Source organism: Amphiprion ocellaris, chromosome 22, assembly GCF_022539595.1.
Source record: "Amphiprion ocellaris isolate individual 3 ecotype Okinawa chromosome 22, ASM2253959v1, whole genome shotgun sequence".
Taxonomy (NCBI): Eukaryota; Metazoa; Chordata; class Actinopteri; family Pomacentridae; genus Amphiprion; species Amphiprion ocellaris.
In genome coordinates, this window is record NC_072787.1 from 13,136,157 (window position 1) to 13,153,608 (window position 17,452).

At 39.1% G+C, this 17,452-nt stretch overlaps 2 protein-coding genes across 5 annotated transcripts in view; one reads left to right on the forward strand and one right to left on the reverse strand.

The window, feature by feature from the left end:
• The window catches only part of pola1 (polymerase (DNA directed), alpha 1), a 62,687-nt gene extending 61,603 nt beyond the window's left edge, over positions 1-1,084 (reverse strand). For all 3 annotated transcript variants that reach the window (XM_023297784.3, XM_035942716.2, XM_023297783.3), the window contains exons 1-2: positions 938-1,084; positions 253-380 (exon numbers count right to left, since the gene is read on the reverse strand). In XM_023297784.3, coding sequence (XP_023153552.2) covers positions 253-380; positions 938-986 — 177 coding nt within the window. In that variant the 5' untranslated portion in view covers positions 987-1,084. The remainder of the gene's footprint in view (positions 1-252; positions 381-937) is intronic.
• Positions 1,085-2,764: 1,680 nt separating this feature from the next.
• On the forward strand, positions 2,765-16,288 carry pcyt1ba (phosphate cytidylyltransferase 1B, choline a). 2 transcript variants are annotated; one of them, XM_035942718.2, is made up of 8 exons: positions 2,765-2,995; positions 10,295-10,394; positions 12,152-12,268; positions 12,369-12,520; positions 13,465-13,543; positions 13,647-13,789; positions 15,476-15,664; positions 15,863-16,288. In XM_035942718.2, the coding sequence occupies exons 1-8, from the start codon at positions 2,915-2,917 to the stop codon at positions 16,085-16,087; spliced, it is 1,086 nt and encodes a 361-aa protein (XP_035798611.1). In that variant the 5' UTR covers positions 2,765-2,914; the 3' UTR covers positions 16,088-16,288. The 2 variants fall into 2 exon arrangements, with proteins under 2 accessions (XP_035798611.1, XP_023153556.1); XM_023297788.3 differs by lacking the exon at positions 2,765-2,995 and adding an exon at positions 5,553-5,713.
• Positions 16,289-17,452: the final 1,164 nt, after the last annotated feature.

A 17,452-nucleotide genomic window follows, 5' to 3' on the forward strand; every position in this document is an offset into this window, starting at 1 on the left:
ATGTTTCCAGTGTTTTTTATGTTTTAATGTAAAGAACACTTAGTTGCCCTTGTGTATGAAATGTGCTATACAAATACAGCAGCTGGCTTGCCTGTATGTGGATATATTTAAATCTTTGTGAAATATCCGAAAACATGGCTTTGAAAGAGAGGCAGCTTGGTGGATGCTCAGCCCAGAAAATCCAAATATCTTAGCAAATTTTAACAAGTAAGATATAAATGAAACACTGAGCTGACATGTTGTCTTTCCTACCTCATATTTGATCTTCTCCCCCTTCTTGGCTTTCCTGAGCTGCTCCAGTGCAGACTTCCTCCCCACCTTCTCTCTCTTCTCTCTTCTGGAGCGAGATTTGGCCAGACCACATGCATCTCCTCCATCATCTGAGGAGAAGGACACACACACACACACACACACACACACACACACACACACACACACACACACACACACACACACACCATCATCATGAAGACACAACAGCAGGTACCTTACAAACACTATTGCCACATCTACAAGGAACCAACTATTGCTTCTTGTTGACATTTGAACGTCCAAACATTTATTGCAAGCAGCAATATTTCTGTGAAGGGCTGTTTTGTGTGTGTGATGCGGTTGTTGTGGAATATATTGAACACAGGGCCGAGAAGGTTCTAAGCCATAAAACAACACACAATAGCTACGCATTCCTGTTAGCTAACCTGACATTTCGTTGTAGCTCACTTACGTCTTCTCCTCTTTTAAGAATTAACAGTGCACTCATTTTTTAAAATGTTAGTCGCTCGACGAACGTGAAGACACATCCAGCATTAATGGCCGAAGCCCGTTAGCAGGTGTATTATGACAATGTAAGCTAGCTGCCGTGTTAGCTAGCTGCTCCGCTTTTCCTGCGCAAGTTCGCAAAAACTCGGCTAACAAACAGCGCGACGTAGAAACTCACCGCCGTCCGGAGCCTCCATGTCCTTGTCTGGGTTTGACACCGGAGCCATGGAGCGTTGTCTTGATAGTTTTCTCGGTTAGTGCTACTTAACGTGTCGGCGGCGGCAGGTCAACACAACAACAGGTCAGTCCGCGCCAAATCGCCTTCCCGGGGAAAGTCATATGCAGGAAGTGACATCACGGCGCTGCCAGCCAATGAAATCACACCCTGATTCCAATCTGTCCGCACGGTGACGCTGCTGTACAATGTAAGGGTACTGTCTATTCCCACAGACAGTAGCAGCCAGTGAACACACAAAGAAGAGTTGCTGTAACAACAATATCCGTTTATGTGCAATATTTCATTATCCCGTGCAATATTACTTTACTATTCCAGAATTATTGCTAGCATTACTTCCTACTATCTGAACGATGATAATAAAATAATAAAAAAATAAACAAAATGTAACAATAATAATCAGATTATTATTATTATTATTATTATTATTATTATTATTATTATTATTATAAATAACACATTAGTGAAACTTTTAATGGGAACTTAAAATACCTTTAATAATTACACCACCTTCCAAAATTACAATATTTATTAGAAGTTGCTACGGTAATTTAACCCTTTTGACACGGAACAGGATTGATTTATCTTAGAATATTTTTTATTAACATTTTATTATTATTATTATTATTATTATTATTATTATTATTATTATTATTATTATTATTATTATTATTATTATTATTGCTTGAAATGCAATATAAATACGAATAAATATAATATCATTTTCATTTACAGATGACAAAAATATAGCTACTGCAAACTTAACTGAACGTAATCATGAAAAAGTAAAGGTATAAAATGTACCTAATCATTGCAACCAATGCTGCAGAGTTTGCTTACATACATTAAGTCCTTGCTTCAAAACAAATATGTACAGTTCTTGCTTTTTTCTTGATAGATGGCCACTTGCTCACAGATGGTTTATAGGTTTTCCCAAAGTACTGCAATTTATTAGTTAACTTGCAGTTAAAAAATATTCCATTTTTAATTACTTTTCACTACTTATGCTGCATATAGTACAGATATTTCAAATCAAATACACTGACTCTTTTTTGTGGCTTAAATAGTATATAGGGTTCCAAATCTTCACAATGTCACAACAAACCTATCCTCGAATTAAAATTCTCAGATTATACCATTAGGTCACTATTCTTCTTCTCTTTCAAAGTCAGTGCCTGTGTACCCCGATGCAGTACGTCTCCATAGCAACCAGTCCAGTCTATAGAGGGCACAATAGATTCCTGTCCCAGATTGGGGCCACAGAGACACAGTGCATCCAATAATGAAAACACAAAGCATGTTTTGTCCTTCACTCCCGTAGCCTGCTTTGGTTTTCTGTACTCTAAATCAATGTGGTAGCCTGATTCGGGCTGCTCCTATGGGCCTAGAGAGTTTACAGCCACATTTTTATTGATCGAATTGATAACTTCAGTAACAAATCGTTTATGTTGTCAGCTGACTAAAACTGTGCATTTGGTTATTTATGTGCAGTATGAACTCTGTTTTGGATTGATATTTATTGTTGCCTATCTTAATTGAATATGAGTGTTATTTTTTTATTTTTAACACGTGATATTCACTTTTCTAAATTATGATGCAATGTGCAGATTGCACGACTTAGGTCCTCTGCAGCAACACAATAGGACGATGGCTCATTAATGTATGCTCTGATAGCCATATGGTCTACTGTAAGGTCTGCTGTATGGACTGTTGCCCACAGTTGTCGCAGCTCATCAGCGGTGAGCAGCTGATGCGTCCTTTGGACAGACTGGACAGACGGGCTGCCGTTGCATCGTTGCTCCTTCCCGCTGCGCTGGGAAGCAAGACAGACAGCTCCCTGACCGAGACTGAACAGCAAATCAAAGACAAAGAAACAAGTGGTCATCAAATCGATACTTGAATTGTTTGGTTTTGGGCACCATGGTGAAGCAGCGGCGCGTCAGAGCGCACTCCTGTTGCGCAGCTGTCGCGCCTTTTTGTTGCAGAAGAGGAGCAGTGAAGGTAAGCAAACATCATTTCCCAAACTTTAAAATGACAGTTTCGTTGTTCGTAATTTATAGTTTACTTGGTGTGTTTAAAGTTTGCCAAATATTTTCAGGGAAACAGAGAAAACTAGTTGCGTGGAGCAGCTCACACCCACTTTAAATGTCCGTGCCAAATACAGCAAATATAGGTTAAACTTTTGATGGGTGCATCTTTTTATTAGTCTGACTCACAATAAGGCATTACTGTGAGCCAACAGGACATGTAAACTTTCAAATCGATACAATAAAAGACACTAAACATGTCAACCATTTGGCTAATGTGCTGTGAAAGTGTGCCAAAGATGACCAAAAAGATTTATGAAAAACTCTGCTAGAACGTGTTCTGCTCTTCTCAATATTTTTCTCTGAAAGTGCTAAACTCTCTCATAAACTCATGATTTAAAGCCTATTGTTCATTGGAAAAGTCATTTAGTTGGTGTTAAAGTTGAATCCGCTATTTCAGGGGACAGTGGTGCCCCTTAGTGCCGTCTTTCGCTGATGGATACAGTCTCTGATGGTGCGATGGGAAACTCCACCAATCCTCTCTGTTATTACTGCTGGACTGCTCGAGCTCTTCTCTGATTGGTCCTTTCTTGAAGCTCTCTCCTCTTTTCCGTCGCCATGGAGAGAGCTCCTCCGCTCTGCCGAGAGTCTGCGAACACACAAAGATCGTTTATTACGACAGAGACTCACTCATAGCTCATAAAACTTTGACGGCATAATCTTGTGCAGGCCAGTAGTCAAATATTTATTCAATATCTGCGATGTTTTTCATGTGACAGTAATGACAGATTGACTTCTCTTATATAGTGAAATGACACAACAATAGTCTGACTACCTCCTCTGTTTTAGGTGAATATCCGTAGCATACACTACCGTTCAAAAGTTTGGGGTCAACCAGACAATTTCCTGTTTTCCATGAAAACTCACACTTTCATCATGTGCTAACATAATTGCTTAAGGGTTTTCTAATCATCAATTAGCCTTTCAACACCATTAGCTAGCACAATGTAGCATTAGAACACAGGAGTGATGGTTGCTGGAAATGTTCCTCTGTACCCCTATGTAGATATTCCATTAAAAATCAGCCGTTTCCAACTAGAATAGTCATTTACCACATTAACAATGTCTAGACTGTATTTCTGATTAGTTCAATGTCATTGGAAAAATGATTTTCTTTCAAAAATAAGGACATTTTTAAGTGACCCATACTTTTGAACAGTAGTGTATGTGACTGGCCATTTGTGACACTACAAAGCTCCTATAGGTTGTTAAAATGTCGACAGACAAAAACTAGAATGAAAATGAAAATCAGGTTAATTTCCACGTAATTTTTCCCTTACAATAAAATGAAGACAAGGCATTTACTCTTTAGTCAAGGAATCAAAATAGAAAATTAATTAACCAACATTTTTCAAAAGTACACTGAGATTTGAAGGCTGTAGTTGCCAAGTAAGAAAATAAAAGATGTATGCATACAAACGAGGAAGTTGGAAAACAATAAAAAATAATAATAGTCATAGTTAAAATCATAAAACACGTATACATTAATAAGACAAGATAACAAACGAACCAGCTAAAACAAGAAAAACAGCTTCAAGTTTAAAAAGCATATTTGGCCTTACTTTTAAGGGCCCACATGGAAAGACAGTACTGACTTAGTGTAAAAACCATAAATAGTAAATATGTTAAAAAAATGTGGAATAATATAATGTTCAAAACATTTCAAACTGTGAAAATAACTGCACATGTCTGTAAATAAAATATATTGTTGCTGATTTAAACACAGTCAAAGCATTAGAATTTTATCATCCAATGTTGAAAAGAAAACAATTACCATTAATCAAGATGCAGATTTTTGATGTGGAAATATTTACAATTTTGTCCTGTTTTCTTTGCATGGTTAACATGTTAATTAACACTTTTTTTGCTCTGATTTTAATAGATATTGGCTGTAATTTACCTAAACAAGACCTCTGTAAATAACAGTAAATTGTTCCAAAATTTACGTTTAAAATTGTTACCAAAAACTTTAATCTTTTACAATGTACCACACCTGAGAAAGAGGGAGTGGTGCCAGACCTTAACATACAGTCCACAGCTATGAATGTCAGAATTGTCATGTGCAGTAAATCATAATGTAGAGCTTAAGAGTGGCCACTGATGCATGCGTGTATAAAATGTTTTAGTATTCCACTACAGAGAGAAAAGTGCCCTCAATAAACATTTTTAAGTGTTTCTGTCACCAGTGTGGATGCATGATATTCAAAAGTCAGCTTCACATCTACCAAAATACCTACATATTTGCACTCTACTGTTTATTTGCATTGAGAACTGATTAGAACTCAATTGAAAATCATTGTTAAAATGTATATAAAATTAAGACATTAAGCTTTTTAAACTCAAATGACAGCTTCCCTTTTGTGGTACCAAGAAAAAGGCAAAGAGTGAGAGCTCTTCATGCCTCCTGCTCTGTGCAGCAGGGGATCAGAGAAGAGGAGGAGGGGGGAGGAGGAGAGGACAGACAGAGAGGCAGAGCAGAGAGTGGGTGGGGGAAACAGAGGAGACACAGTGGTGAGGAGAGAGGCATCGTCTCACTGATGCTGAGTCACATAACTGAGGGACCACAGCTGCATCCCATGAGTCTTTGGGAATAATGGAGGAGCTTGAGCACACCTGCCCTCATCCGCGGACGGTAGGGCATCTGTGTGTTTTTGTTGTGTCCTGCAGCGTGTGTTGAGTGTGTGTGAGACGGAGAGAGGGGGAAGACAAAGGGTGCTGCTTCCCCCCTTGTTACGAAACAGATCGCCTATAGCATGAGGCTGTGGGAGATGCTCAGAGTGCTGAGTGGGCAGTGTGTGTTGGAGTGTGCTGCCAAAGGAGGGAAGGGGTTTACAGAGCAGACAACACAGCAGGAATGTCCTGCTGAGAGGACATTGCCGCAGTGAGGACACAGAGTCTCCTGTGTTAGGATACACTCTCCTTCTCTTATCTCTCTGATCTTCTTTGGTGTAATTCCTAATCCTGGCACTTGTCTCCTCAACCAAACTCTCCATTTTCGCCTCCTCCTGGGCTCTGTCTTCTCTCCAGCCTGTCTCTATTCTTGTGAGGCAGTCCCGTCGTTACTCGTGCCCTGTGTCCCTGTGTCTCTGTCTGCTTTTTTCAGCTATAATCCTTTTTATGCCAGATGTTCTTTGCTTGTGCCAGAGCCAGCTTTACGGAGCACGCTCACGCCGCCTGTCCTGATAGGCCCATGTACTCCTGATCACAGTTTAGGCTTCTCCATCTGCTCTGTGTCCAAGGAATCACAGGTGATCAGGTGACTCCATCGGCACACTGTTGTGGCTACTGGTTGGACAGTTTATTAGCATGACTTAAAAGGCCAATTTAGAAATCAGGGGAGTCATGTGCAAATCAATAAATAGTAGGCAGACACCATTAAAGGAGCCACACATCTACAGCATCCTGTTACCTGTAACTCTTTACCTTCCTTTGCTGTCTGCTTTAATAGTTACTTTTCACTCATCCACAACTAAAATAGCTCCACAGCTGCAAACCGCTGCTCACATCTTGCATTTTTTCAACGATCCATATAATGAAATTGCAATTGATCCACCGCAGCTGACTGAAGGACACATTGTGACATATGCCTTTCACTCTTAGCAGTACTTTCTGTAAGTGTCAACCTTGCAGCTTCTCTTAGGTACACACTGTAATTCAAACTGACAATCTAACAAACTCCGTTAGCTGACGCTCTCTGACTGAACTGTTGTCTGTAAGGGTAATGCAGTTGTATGCATTGTCAACAATAGTATTCAGCTCCACAGATAAATGAGTGTGTGTGCAGTTTCAGATTGTGACAAAATGTCAACTGAAATTTTCTTCGTCTTGTGTTTTGTTGATATTGGTTTCACTTCCCAATAAATGCATTTCTATATGTGTAGGAATAACGATAATTGTTATTTAATCAACCAGTACTTGCCCTTTAAATATGTGTTTTGACCCTATGGAAGCACAACATGTGGAAAGTACAGAGTTAGTATCCCTTCCCTTTGCTTTAAACTGGGCTTGATAATTTGATGAAGGTGACAATATAGAAAAAAATGACTGCAAAGCATTGCTATTACACAAATAAGGATGTCACATAGGCAATGGGTTCACAGTCAGAGAAAGGTGCAGCACATTATCCTGCATAGTGACATTACTTACTCAGTGTTTGGAGTCAGTCAGACTGTAGATTTGGTCAAACTCGCTGTTAGAACTTTCCGCAGGTTTTATAAACAGTCGCTCATGAAAATCTGCTGTTTGAGATCAGAATTTATTTGGAAGCAATCCTCTTGCAATTAGTGGAAACCTACATCCCAAGTGTCAAGATTACACAGAAAATAGATTTCAAGCTTTCGAACAATGTTGATATAATTGACTAGAATAAGAACATAGAGTCTTCTGGAGAAAAATTAGAGAATGTGAAGTGACCAGTGCATGTACTATCGTTTTTTAGATGACCGAATTTCATTTGCAGTTATGGCAAATAAACTTCATATCTTGCCATAGGGCCTCTGCTTTGTGCCAATTTACTTGACACAACAGACCTTTTGACGTTGTCATTAAAGGAAAAGCACAGATGTATTAATCATAGCTGCATTCCACCGAGGAGAAATCCTGGTATTTTGTTTGCTTGGTCACCCTTTTCACTTACTGGGGCACTTCATGGAACTTTATTCCACTTGTGCTTTTCCTGCTGTGACAAATGGAAGTGCTGCCATCAAAAAGTAAATAAGGACATCTTGCTTTATGACCTAGCCTTGGGCTGAAATCTTGACATAAAAAGTTTACATTTATCTTATGTGCAACACTGATTAGATCCTCATATGAATCAGTTATTTGTTCTCCAGTCACACATTATGTTTAATTGCACTATTAAAGAAGAAATGTTTCAGCAGCAGGTTAGCTAGCCAACACTATTGTTATTTAAAGGAAGTAGAAGTTCATATTCTCAGCTGTGGTGTTATGATCCAGCTTGTTAGGGAAGAGAAACCACTTTGAACAAGATATTTTTGGAGGAAGGAAATTTTTGGTTAACAAAAGAGCTCAGCGTTTAACAAAAACAAAACAGTGAGCACTGACAGCTATAACCATGAATGTTTTATGATTATCCCTGGGTCAAAATATTTTCTTTCTTTGTGTGCTTTTCCTTCAAAAATACCAGTAATTTAAAAAAAAAAAAACTGCCCTAGATGTATTCCTCCACATTCCAATCATGCAGTAAAGCCTTCAAATATAATATAGTTGATTAAAAATTTGGAATATTATTTTACTTTTAGTTAAAATGTTTTTTTAATTATTTGCTGAATATTTGCAGCAGTCACATTATTGAGCTTATGAGTGCTTCCCCATAACTGCATATAGAACATGTCTTCTCTTACCATTACAGTAACTAATAAAATATGCTAACAGATAACTGATTAGATGTTATTCATATTTTATTGTTTTATTGTAAGTTGCTGCATTTGGATCGGTTAGTATCAGGCTAAACGTGGACAGTTTTTTTTCAGCAAAACAGGCAACAGATTAATTGGATTATTATTGGTTATGAATTTGAGGTATTTTTTGTTATTGGGCTTTATAGATGAATCTTGTCCCCGCAGTAGCACCTACATTAGTTCTCTTGGTCAGTCCTCCAAATTGCTTTTAAATAGAGTTATGAAAACAAGTTTTTCCAAGGCAAGGGGCACCTTTACATATAATTGTAGCTCTGTTAATCATAGTAATTAAGACTAATTCCAAGGCACATGGTTTGAGAACCACTGCTAGCTAACCTGCACTTACTGTGATATTAATGTGAAACAAAGGCTGAGCATACAAAGAAAATGTGATGACCTTACTCTGCCTGGAGCACAGTGCCTCACATTTTACATTAGCTTTATCATGGAATAACTTAAAAATGGTGCAATTATCAGGTTAAAATGTAAAGATTGTTGGGCTGGACTGCAGATTCATTGTGTTAAGATCCCAACAACACCTGTGACCTTCACTCTTATTAACCACAAACACTAGAGTTAGCCAAAGCACCACGGTGTCTCAATAAAACTGCTAGTAATTAACATTTATTAAACTTTACTATTACTATTAAACATTTATTAAAGTATTACTGTGTTCTATGTGACTTTTATAGGTGTTGCTGAGCTTCTTCACTATCTGATTTCTAACTTCCAATGCTAATAAAGGACCAAACTATTTCTTTAATCGTACAATCTAAAGAACTTTTAGGGGTCACATCCTCCCATAAAATGAAAGTCTCTGCTCTGTGTTATTGGAGTGAAGAAACCTGCGTAGAAATGTAGATAAAACATATCAAAGTCATCTTCATGACTGAGGACTACTTGGGTTAGGTAAAGTAGGAAACATTGCAACTGACTGTATAAAATCGCTGTCCTTCAGCTCTGTATTTCCATCTATTAAGTGTCATTCTTAACATTTTGTCTGCTATTCAGCTGCTTTGATATTTGACTGTTAAATCACTTTTCTTTGGCCTTGTCTGTATTCCTGGAACATGCTGCCATGCCAGACTCTGCTATGCCGTTGTTCCTAGAGGATAGATTGACGTCAGGTGCCTGTTTTGTCCACAGGCACCGATTCTGTTTCCATTTTTTCGCCCTCCTCTCACACTCCCACACCTTTCTGCTCTGCGCCGACTCTTTCACTGGTGTGAATGAGTTTCAGTGAATATTCCCTGCAGTCAACAGATGGCACACACACATAGATTTTCAGGCAGGCTCGCGCTGCAACACTTTAACCTTGATGTAGCTTTGACACATACTAACAAGCACCATCTCATATCTCTCTTGATCTGTTTGTTTTTGTTTCCGTATCCCACTGATAGCTGTGCTGATGCTGTCCAATTTACCACGTGAGCTGCCTTTTTGCGTTTGCATTTTAGACAACAGATCAATAGCGCTGCTCTTAATTTCTGTCCCGTGTTAATCTACATATAGGTTGCAGAGAAGTAACTGTGTGCACACCCACACTCGGTGATCAATAACACAGATTGCAGCTCTGTCTCTCTCCCAATCTACTGTATGAATATGGAGCAGGCATCAGCTGTGGTCAATAACATAATGGAGGTTACAGTAACTGGGATGAGCGTGGCAAAGGAGGCATGTTGTGTACCACAGAAGGGATAAATGTCTCTGTTTAGAGGGTGGCCATATGTTTTGGATGCTGTAAATAATCTCCCCTCAGGCTCCCTCATTCATTCAGTCTCTTTCTGTCTCAGACTCTCACAGAGCCGGCCATCTTTGCCAGGGAGACCAGCTGTGATTGTCGCGCTCCGCATGAGAAACTGACCATCGCACAGGCTCGCAGAGGCACCCCAGGTACACTTCCTCATCATACCAGGTTTTCTTCCTCCTTCCATTTACTCACACGTGGCTCTCTCCTACTTTTAATGGTCATCTTTTATCATTTTCGTTCACCTTTCTCTAACTACTTAACTATATACTGTCACTGTACTACAGCTACAGCTGCTACTGCTCCTATTACTATCTCTGGAGACATCTCTGCTATCACTACTCTTTCTACTGTTGCTAGATTATCACTATTGCAACAACTACTCCTACTCCTGATGCTGATACCACAATCACTGGTACTACCACCACTATAGTCTTACCACTAAATCTATATATAACTATCAAGTGCCACTACCTAGGATTATAATATTACTGCTGCTATTGGCCTCCATTCCCATACACCTCTGCACTGCTACATTAATTACCAATAAACTAGTATTCCAATCCTGCTAACACTACTGAAGTACAAACAAATGATAGTAATTTAGCAAAGCATGTGTCAAGGAAGATAGGTGATATATTTGGATTAGTATGGGCCAGTTGCTAACAGTTCTGTTATTGTGACTACTAATGATAATAACTTAACCAGTCATGGTGTCTGCTATAATAAAGGTCAACAAAGATGTCAAGATGGGTAATCCTTTATCATCCTGTCGTTTTGCCTTCAAATCTGATGACAAGTGACAAATTAAAGGAAAAACCTAAACTCTTGATACTTACATTGAGGTGATCTGATGACTCTGCAATGCTGTAGAGGGCATTTTGCTGGCATAATTTGGGTTTACTTGTTCCCTTTAGATCAAAAGGTCACTGCAAATCAATACAAAGTTGTTCTGCACCTTTATCCAGTGATAAAACATTTATATTCTGATGGAAGTGGTCTCTTCCAGGATGACAATGCTCTGATCCATAGGACACATTGAACATCTATGGAGGTTTTTGGACCAACATGTTAGACAGAGCTCCACATCACCAACGTTAAAATGCCAAATGAAGGAATATTTTTTGAAAGAAATGTGTTGCAGCCTCCAGCAGAGATGCAGACACTTGAAGAATCACTGCTGAAGAGCACTGAAGCTGTTGTGGCAGCATTCAGGTGTCCCAATGCACAACTAAAACACTTTATGTTGGTTTTTCCTTTAATTTTCTTTAAGTTCACTCCCTGTAGTTTTAAGACTTCAGCTGTTGCTGGTTTGTGCTTTTATATTGCATATTTCTACATTATTGGGACCATGTGTTCTACCAATTAAAGGTGAACACTGACAAAATGGGAGGAACTCGGGGGTAAGAACAGCCTAGCAGCTCCAATTTTCAGTGGGTTATGTAAGTGCTGAAACAAAAGCAACTGGACTTGCATGAGTTTGTTGAAGAAGTTTCATTTTTCATCTGAACTGGCTGATGGGGTCTGAACAAAAGAAGAGAGATGAAACATGTTCAACAAACTCAAGCAAGTCCAGTTGTCTTTGTTTTAACACTTAGACACCACAACCTGAATGAGTGAGAAATTTGACAGTGTGTAAACTTCAAACAGGTTAATTTTTTAGAAAAGGGGAACTTCACAGATTTTACACATCAAAGCCAGTTTACAGTTATTAGTGAGTTCTACTGCATCTGCATCTAAAAAAATCTTCTGTAGCTCCAGATGGCGAAATGTTGAAAAAAATAAATAAAATCTGTGAATTTGGAATTAGAATGAAGCAAGCTTCCAACTGTTACATTAATGCACCACTGCAGATAATTGTGCTTGTGTGTGACTGTGTTGTTATATTTCTGTGTATTTTCAGTGGACCGGCCAGTCAGAGTCTATGCAGATGGCATCTTTGACCTCTTCCACTCTGGACATGCTCGTGCTCTCATGCAGGCCAAAAACCTCTTTCCCAACACCTACCTCATAGTAGGAGGTAAGATAACCCAAACAAACCTGCATAGATTCATCTAGCTGATATGATTTAAAGCGTCCAATTCATTTTTTGATCAATTTCCCTCCCACGTGTTTTTCAGTGTGCAGCGATGAGCTGACCCATAAGTACAAAGGCTTCACAGTCATGACGGAGCACGAGCGTTACGAAGCGCTGAGACACTGCCGCTATGTTGATGAGGTTTTGAGAGACGCACCCTGGACTCTCACGCCTGAGTTCCTTGAAAAACACAAGGTGCGTGTGTGAGATTGTTGATGTTATCTGAGTGTTAAACTGTGCGTGAAACATCCAGAGGCCATTTCACAAAACATCTCAGAGGCAAATGCAGCTCTGAGTTGAGCGAAACTTAAATTAAGAACCATATCAGTCAGAGTTTTTGGTCAAATGCTCATTTTTAAAGCATTTATTTGCACAAAGTCACTCAGACTGGCTCATAATAAGCCAACTGCTGCAGGCAATGTCAGTCAGGAAACAAATAAATAATTAAATGAACAATATTTTAACTGAATTGAATTGAATTGAATTGAATTGAATTTAATGGAACACAAGTTAAATTTTTTATTACAATAAATCACGATTTAATCATTTAATTTAGTTTAATTTAACTTGCCTGAAGCTGTAATGTATATTTGAATATTTTATTAATTAAAAAAAGTGGAAATTTCTTTGTTAATTTATTGTAATTTAGTTTCATTACATTTCATTTCATGTTGTATTTTTATTTTCACTAATCAACTCCATGTCACACTTCTGTGTACTGATATGCATTGTGTATTATATTTCACATTCACTGGCAGACCAGTCCCCTGTTAACAGTCACCATAGTGATAAATGAATTCAGACACATGATGTCATCCATAGCAACAGGATCATCATGTTGTGCATAACTCTTAAAGAGGAGACTTTGATCACCATTCAGGAGGATGATATGATAATGACAATACAGAATATCATACTGATAAGATAAAAGCCTTTGTGAATGTGGCCTCAGTGCTTTTTAATACTTGTGCGTTGAATTGTGTGTATTTATGACCAAACTCTTGTCACGTCCTACTTTAAGCATGTGTGCTTTGCAGAACTTGGTACACTTACTGTGCATTCACTTTTTGTTACCTCATGTTTGTCTGCCAGTGCCGTGTTTTCTGCCATACAGTACGTGTCCTTTGATTGTTTCTCAGATCGATTTTGTGGCTCATGATGATATCCCATACTCCTCAGCAGGAAGTGAGGATGTTTATAAACACATCAAGGAGGCAGGTCAGTGTGTCATAATCTGGCAAGATTAAATAATTTTGTGTATTTCCTCCTAAAACATACCTCAGGTAGTTTTCTAATTCTGTTTGCTATGTGTGTGTACCAGGGATGTTTGTGCCCACACAACGGACAGAGGGAATCTCAACTTCTGACTTAATTACCAGAATTGTCAGAGATTATGACGTTTATGCCCGACGCAACCTTCAACGTGGCTACACGGCCAAGGAGCTGAACGTCAGCTACATCAACGTAGGTGCATGATCCATTCTGGCTTTGCTGCAGTTACTGTATTTCTAAACAGTAAATTAACTCTGATTATTGTGAGGGAAAAAAAGGCTTTTTATGGCTCAAAAGACAATTGGCTCTGCATTTCCGTGGACAGGGATTGCTTCTCTATACACTGCTCCAATGGATTTTAAATAAAAAATAAACCAGGTGTAGACTTTCAGCTTTATTTGAAGTGGTTTAACGGAAATAGTGCAACAACTGTTAAAGAATTACAGCCACTTTTTACATAGTTGCTCATTTACACAGGCTCAAAAGTAATTGACTGATAAGCAGGTTTGTGATCAGGTGTGGTCTATTCCTTTGTTGTTTCATGATCAATCAAGAGATAAAAAGCAGCTATTGATTTGAAATGCTGATTCTGCATGTGGCAGAGGTTCAGGGTAACTTCCAATATGCAGGGGTTGATACAAGGGAAAAGGGCCATCATCAGGCTGAACTAAACAGAGCTATCAGAGAAATTACAGAAACATTAGGAGAAGCCAAACCAACAATTTGGTGCATTCTTTAAAAGAAGGAATGCGCTGGTGAGTTCAGCAGCACCAAAAGGCCTCAAAAACCACACTAGACAACTAAAGAGGATGATTGCAGAATTCCCTCCTTGGTGAGGAAAAAAACATCCACAGCATTTAGCCCAAATCAAGAACACTCTCATGGAGGTAGGCATATTACTGTCAAACTCCTGTAAGCAAGAGAGATCTTTGTGGGAAATGTAAATACAGAGAGTTTCACTCAAGATGCAAACCATTATTATCACTTAAGAACAGAGAGACCAAATTATACTTGACTAGAAAACATCCAAAAAAAACCAAAAACAAACCTGTCCAGCTCTGGAACAAGATTCTTTGCACAGATGAAACCACGATGAACATGTTGCAGAAAGATTTGAAAAGAAGAATATGAAGAAGATCCAAAGTAAACATTAGCATCTGTCAAACATAGTGGACGTAATGTTATGGCATCAGCACGTCTGGCTGCCAGTGGACCTGGGCCACCGGTGTTTACTGAAGATGTGACTGCTGATAGAAGTAGCAGGATGAATTCTGGAGTATACAGAGCTCTACTTTCTGCTTGGATGGATAATTACCCAAAGCCTACTGTGAAGGCCACCCAAGAGTTTCTGAAAGCAAAGAAAAAAAGTCAGAAACTTCAGCCAGTCACTGACTACAAAGGATTTGCATCCACATATAAAAATAAACCAGATGTAACAGGCCAGATTAACCCCCAGGCCAAAGTATACCTGGGTTTAAACTGGCCTGAGTATGGTCTGTAAATCGTGTTAGCATGTCCAGTTACGTTTAATGGGGGGATTATGTAAAAATGGCTGTAATACATGAACGGTTGATGCAATGTTTTTGTTAAACCTCTTGAATTAAAACTGAAAGTCTGCACTTCAATCACATTTTGATTGCTTCAATTGGGATCCACTGTGGTGGCAGGCAGGCAAAACTAAAAAAGTTGTATTCTGCCTAATTTGTCATGCAACCAGATGTGAGAAAAACACCCTCACAAAGCTCCTGCATGGATGGCAGATACATCTCGTTTTGATTATTCAGGGCACTAAAATCTGACTGAGGTTCTGGTTCTATGAAGGTTTGTCTATTTGTGACAGTTTTTAATGTCTTTCCTCTCAACACTTGATCCCATCAGGAGAAGAAGTACCGACTACAGAACCAAGTGGATCGCATGAAGGAGAAGGTTCGCACAGTTGAGGAAAAGAGCAAACATTTTGTTTACCGCGTGGAGGAGAAGAGTCACGACCTCATTCAGAAATGGGAAGAGAAATCCAGAGAATTTATTGGCAACTTTCTAGAACTTTTTGGACCTGACGGGACATGGGTAAGTAACTCTGGATATTATTTAATATTTAAAAAGGATACCAATCTTCATAATGTTTTGATTTTTTACACATTTTAAACCCTCTTTATTGTAAATATTTAATTATAAACCTAGAAAAATGCAAGTTTTATGGTAAATGGACCTTAATCCTGTATGTATGATTGCCTAACCCTTCTTCTCCCTTCTGTCTGTGTGTAGAAACAAGTGTTTCAGGAACGCAGTGGTCGAATGCTGTCCTACGCTCTGTCGCCCAGAGAGTCGCCCTGCAATAGTCCTCCCCGCGAACTGTCCCCCCTGCGCTCTCCCTCTCCCCCGTCTCCCCCCGCCCGCTGGCACAATGCACGGCCCTCCCCCCCTACCTCCCCCAAAGGAGCGTCTGCCTCCATGAGCAGCATGAGTGAAGGTGATGAAGATGAGAAGTAGACGAACTGCTGAACACACACATATATACACACATCACTCATAGCACACTGCCTGGAAACTACTCACACGCACACACACACACACACACACACACACACACACACACACACACACACACACACACACACACACACACACACACACACACACACACACACACACACACACACACACACACACACACATACACACACACACACACACACACACACACACAAACAGTGGCTGGAAACTGACACAGTTACCCTCAAGGATGTTGCAAATATGCAATGCAGACAGTGATCATGGGAAATGCAGTTCTGGGCTGCAGAGCTAAGAAGCCATCACTGTCTCTGTTGTCTGGGCAACCAAGCAGACAGATGGAAGACAAAGGAAGAAGAGGATTCATGTACACAGCGTCACATATTGTAAGAAGGACAGGATTCCTGTGCAATATCTTTGAAGGGGATTTGCTTTGGATTGTCCAGCACTGACAGAGACTGTCAAACAGTCTGCTTCTGATATCACAGTTGTTTTTGTTGTTGTCCTGCTAAGTTCATCATTTTCTTTTTTTCAGATGCAAAGTTCTCTTGTAACTACTGTGGCATGTGATTTGACACTAAGTTACAGAGACGCTGCATTCATTCCTACAGGTCATGTAAACTGGAAATGATTTTATATTCATCACTATGTTGTTGTTTAACTGACGGTTAGAAATAAAAGAGAGACACTGCCCCCACTAGAATAGCAGAGGTGACACTGTGGACAGCCTCTTTGCACTCAGACACATAGTCAGTGTTAGTTTACACCACTTCAGCTTAAATCATCACTTGTTCCATGCAATGACCACTTTGAAAGAATCGTGCTGTAAAGTATTCATATGAAATACTCTGTAGGAAATTGCAGTGAGCCTTGAAGTAGCTTGTATATTCCAAATATTTATCGAAAATAGATATGATTGGTGCAACAAAAGCTAGAGTTAAACCCAACAGAGAACAAATTTAACTACATAAATATAGTTTTTAAACTCATATTAATCAATTCTGTTTAGAAATGATGGTGGAAACAGGTCTAATACAGACACTAAATGGAGTCCCTGAGGTTTATTCTGCAGGTAATTTGTTAAATGTCTGTTAGCCTCCATGAACTTGATTGTGATTAGACAGAAAGAAAAAAAATGCCTTGATCTTAACTTCTTGAATGTAAACTGAGTCTTTGAGACTGCACCTAGAAAGTAGATGTAATCCCTTGCATCTGTAGTCACACTGAAAGGCCTCACAAATGTTACGTTTTGCTTAATAATGAGAAAAAAATTGTGGATTTTCACCATTAAAAGCCATATGTTTTGGGTTTTCCATGTTTTATCAATCAGCGTTCAGCAGACAT

Bases quoted from the DNA above. Each gene is read 5' to 3' on its own strand.
- pcyt1ba (XM_035942718.2), top strand. From the start codon at position 2,915: ATGGTGAAGCAGCGGCGCGTCAGAGCGCACTCCTGTTGCGCAGCTGTC. The intron at 2,996-10,294 runs GTAAGCAAACAT...TTTCTGTCTCAG, and splicing joins GCAGAAGAGGAGCAGTGAAG to ACTCTCACAGAGCCGGCCAT. The intron at 13,544-13,646 runs GTCAGTGTGTCA...TGTGTGTACCAG, and splicing joins TAAACACATCAAGGAGGCAG to GGATGTTTGTGCCCACACAA.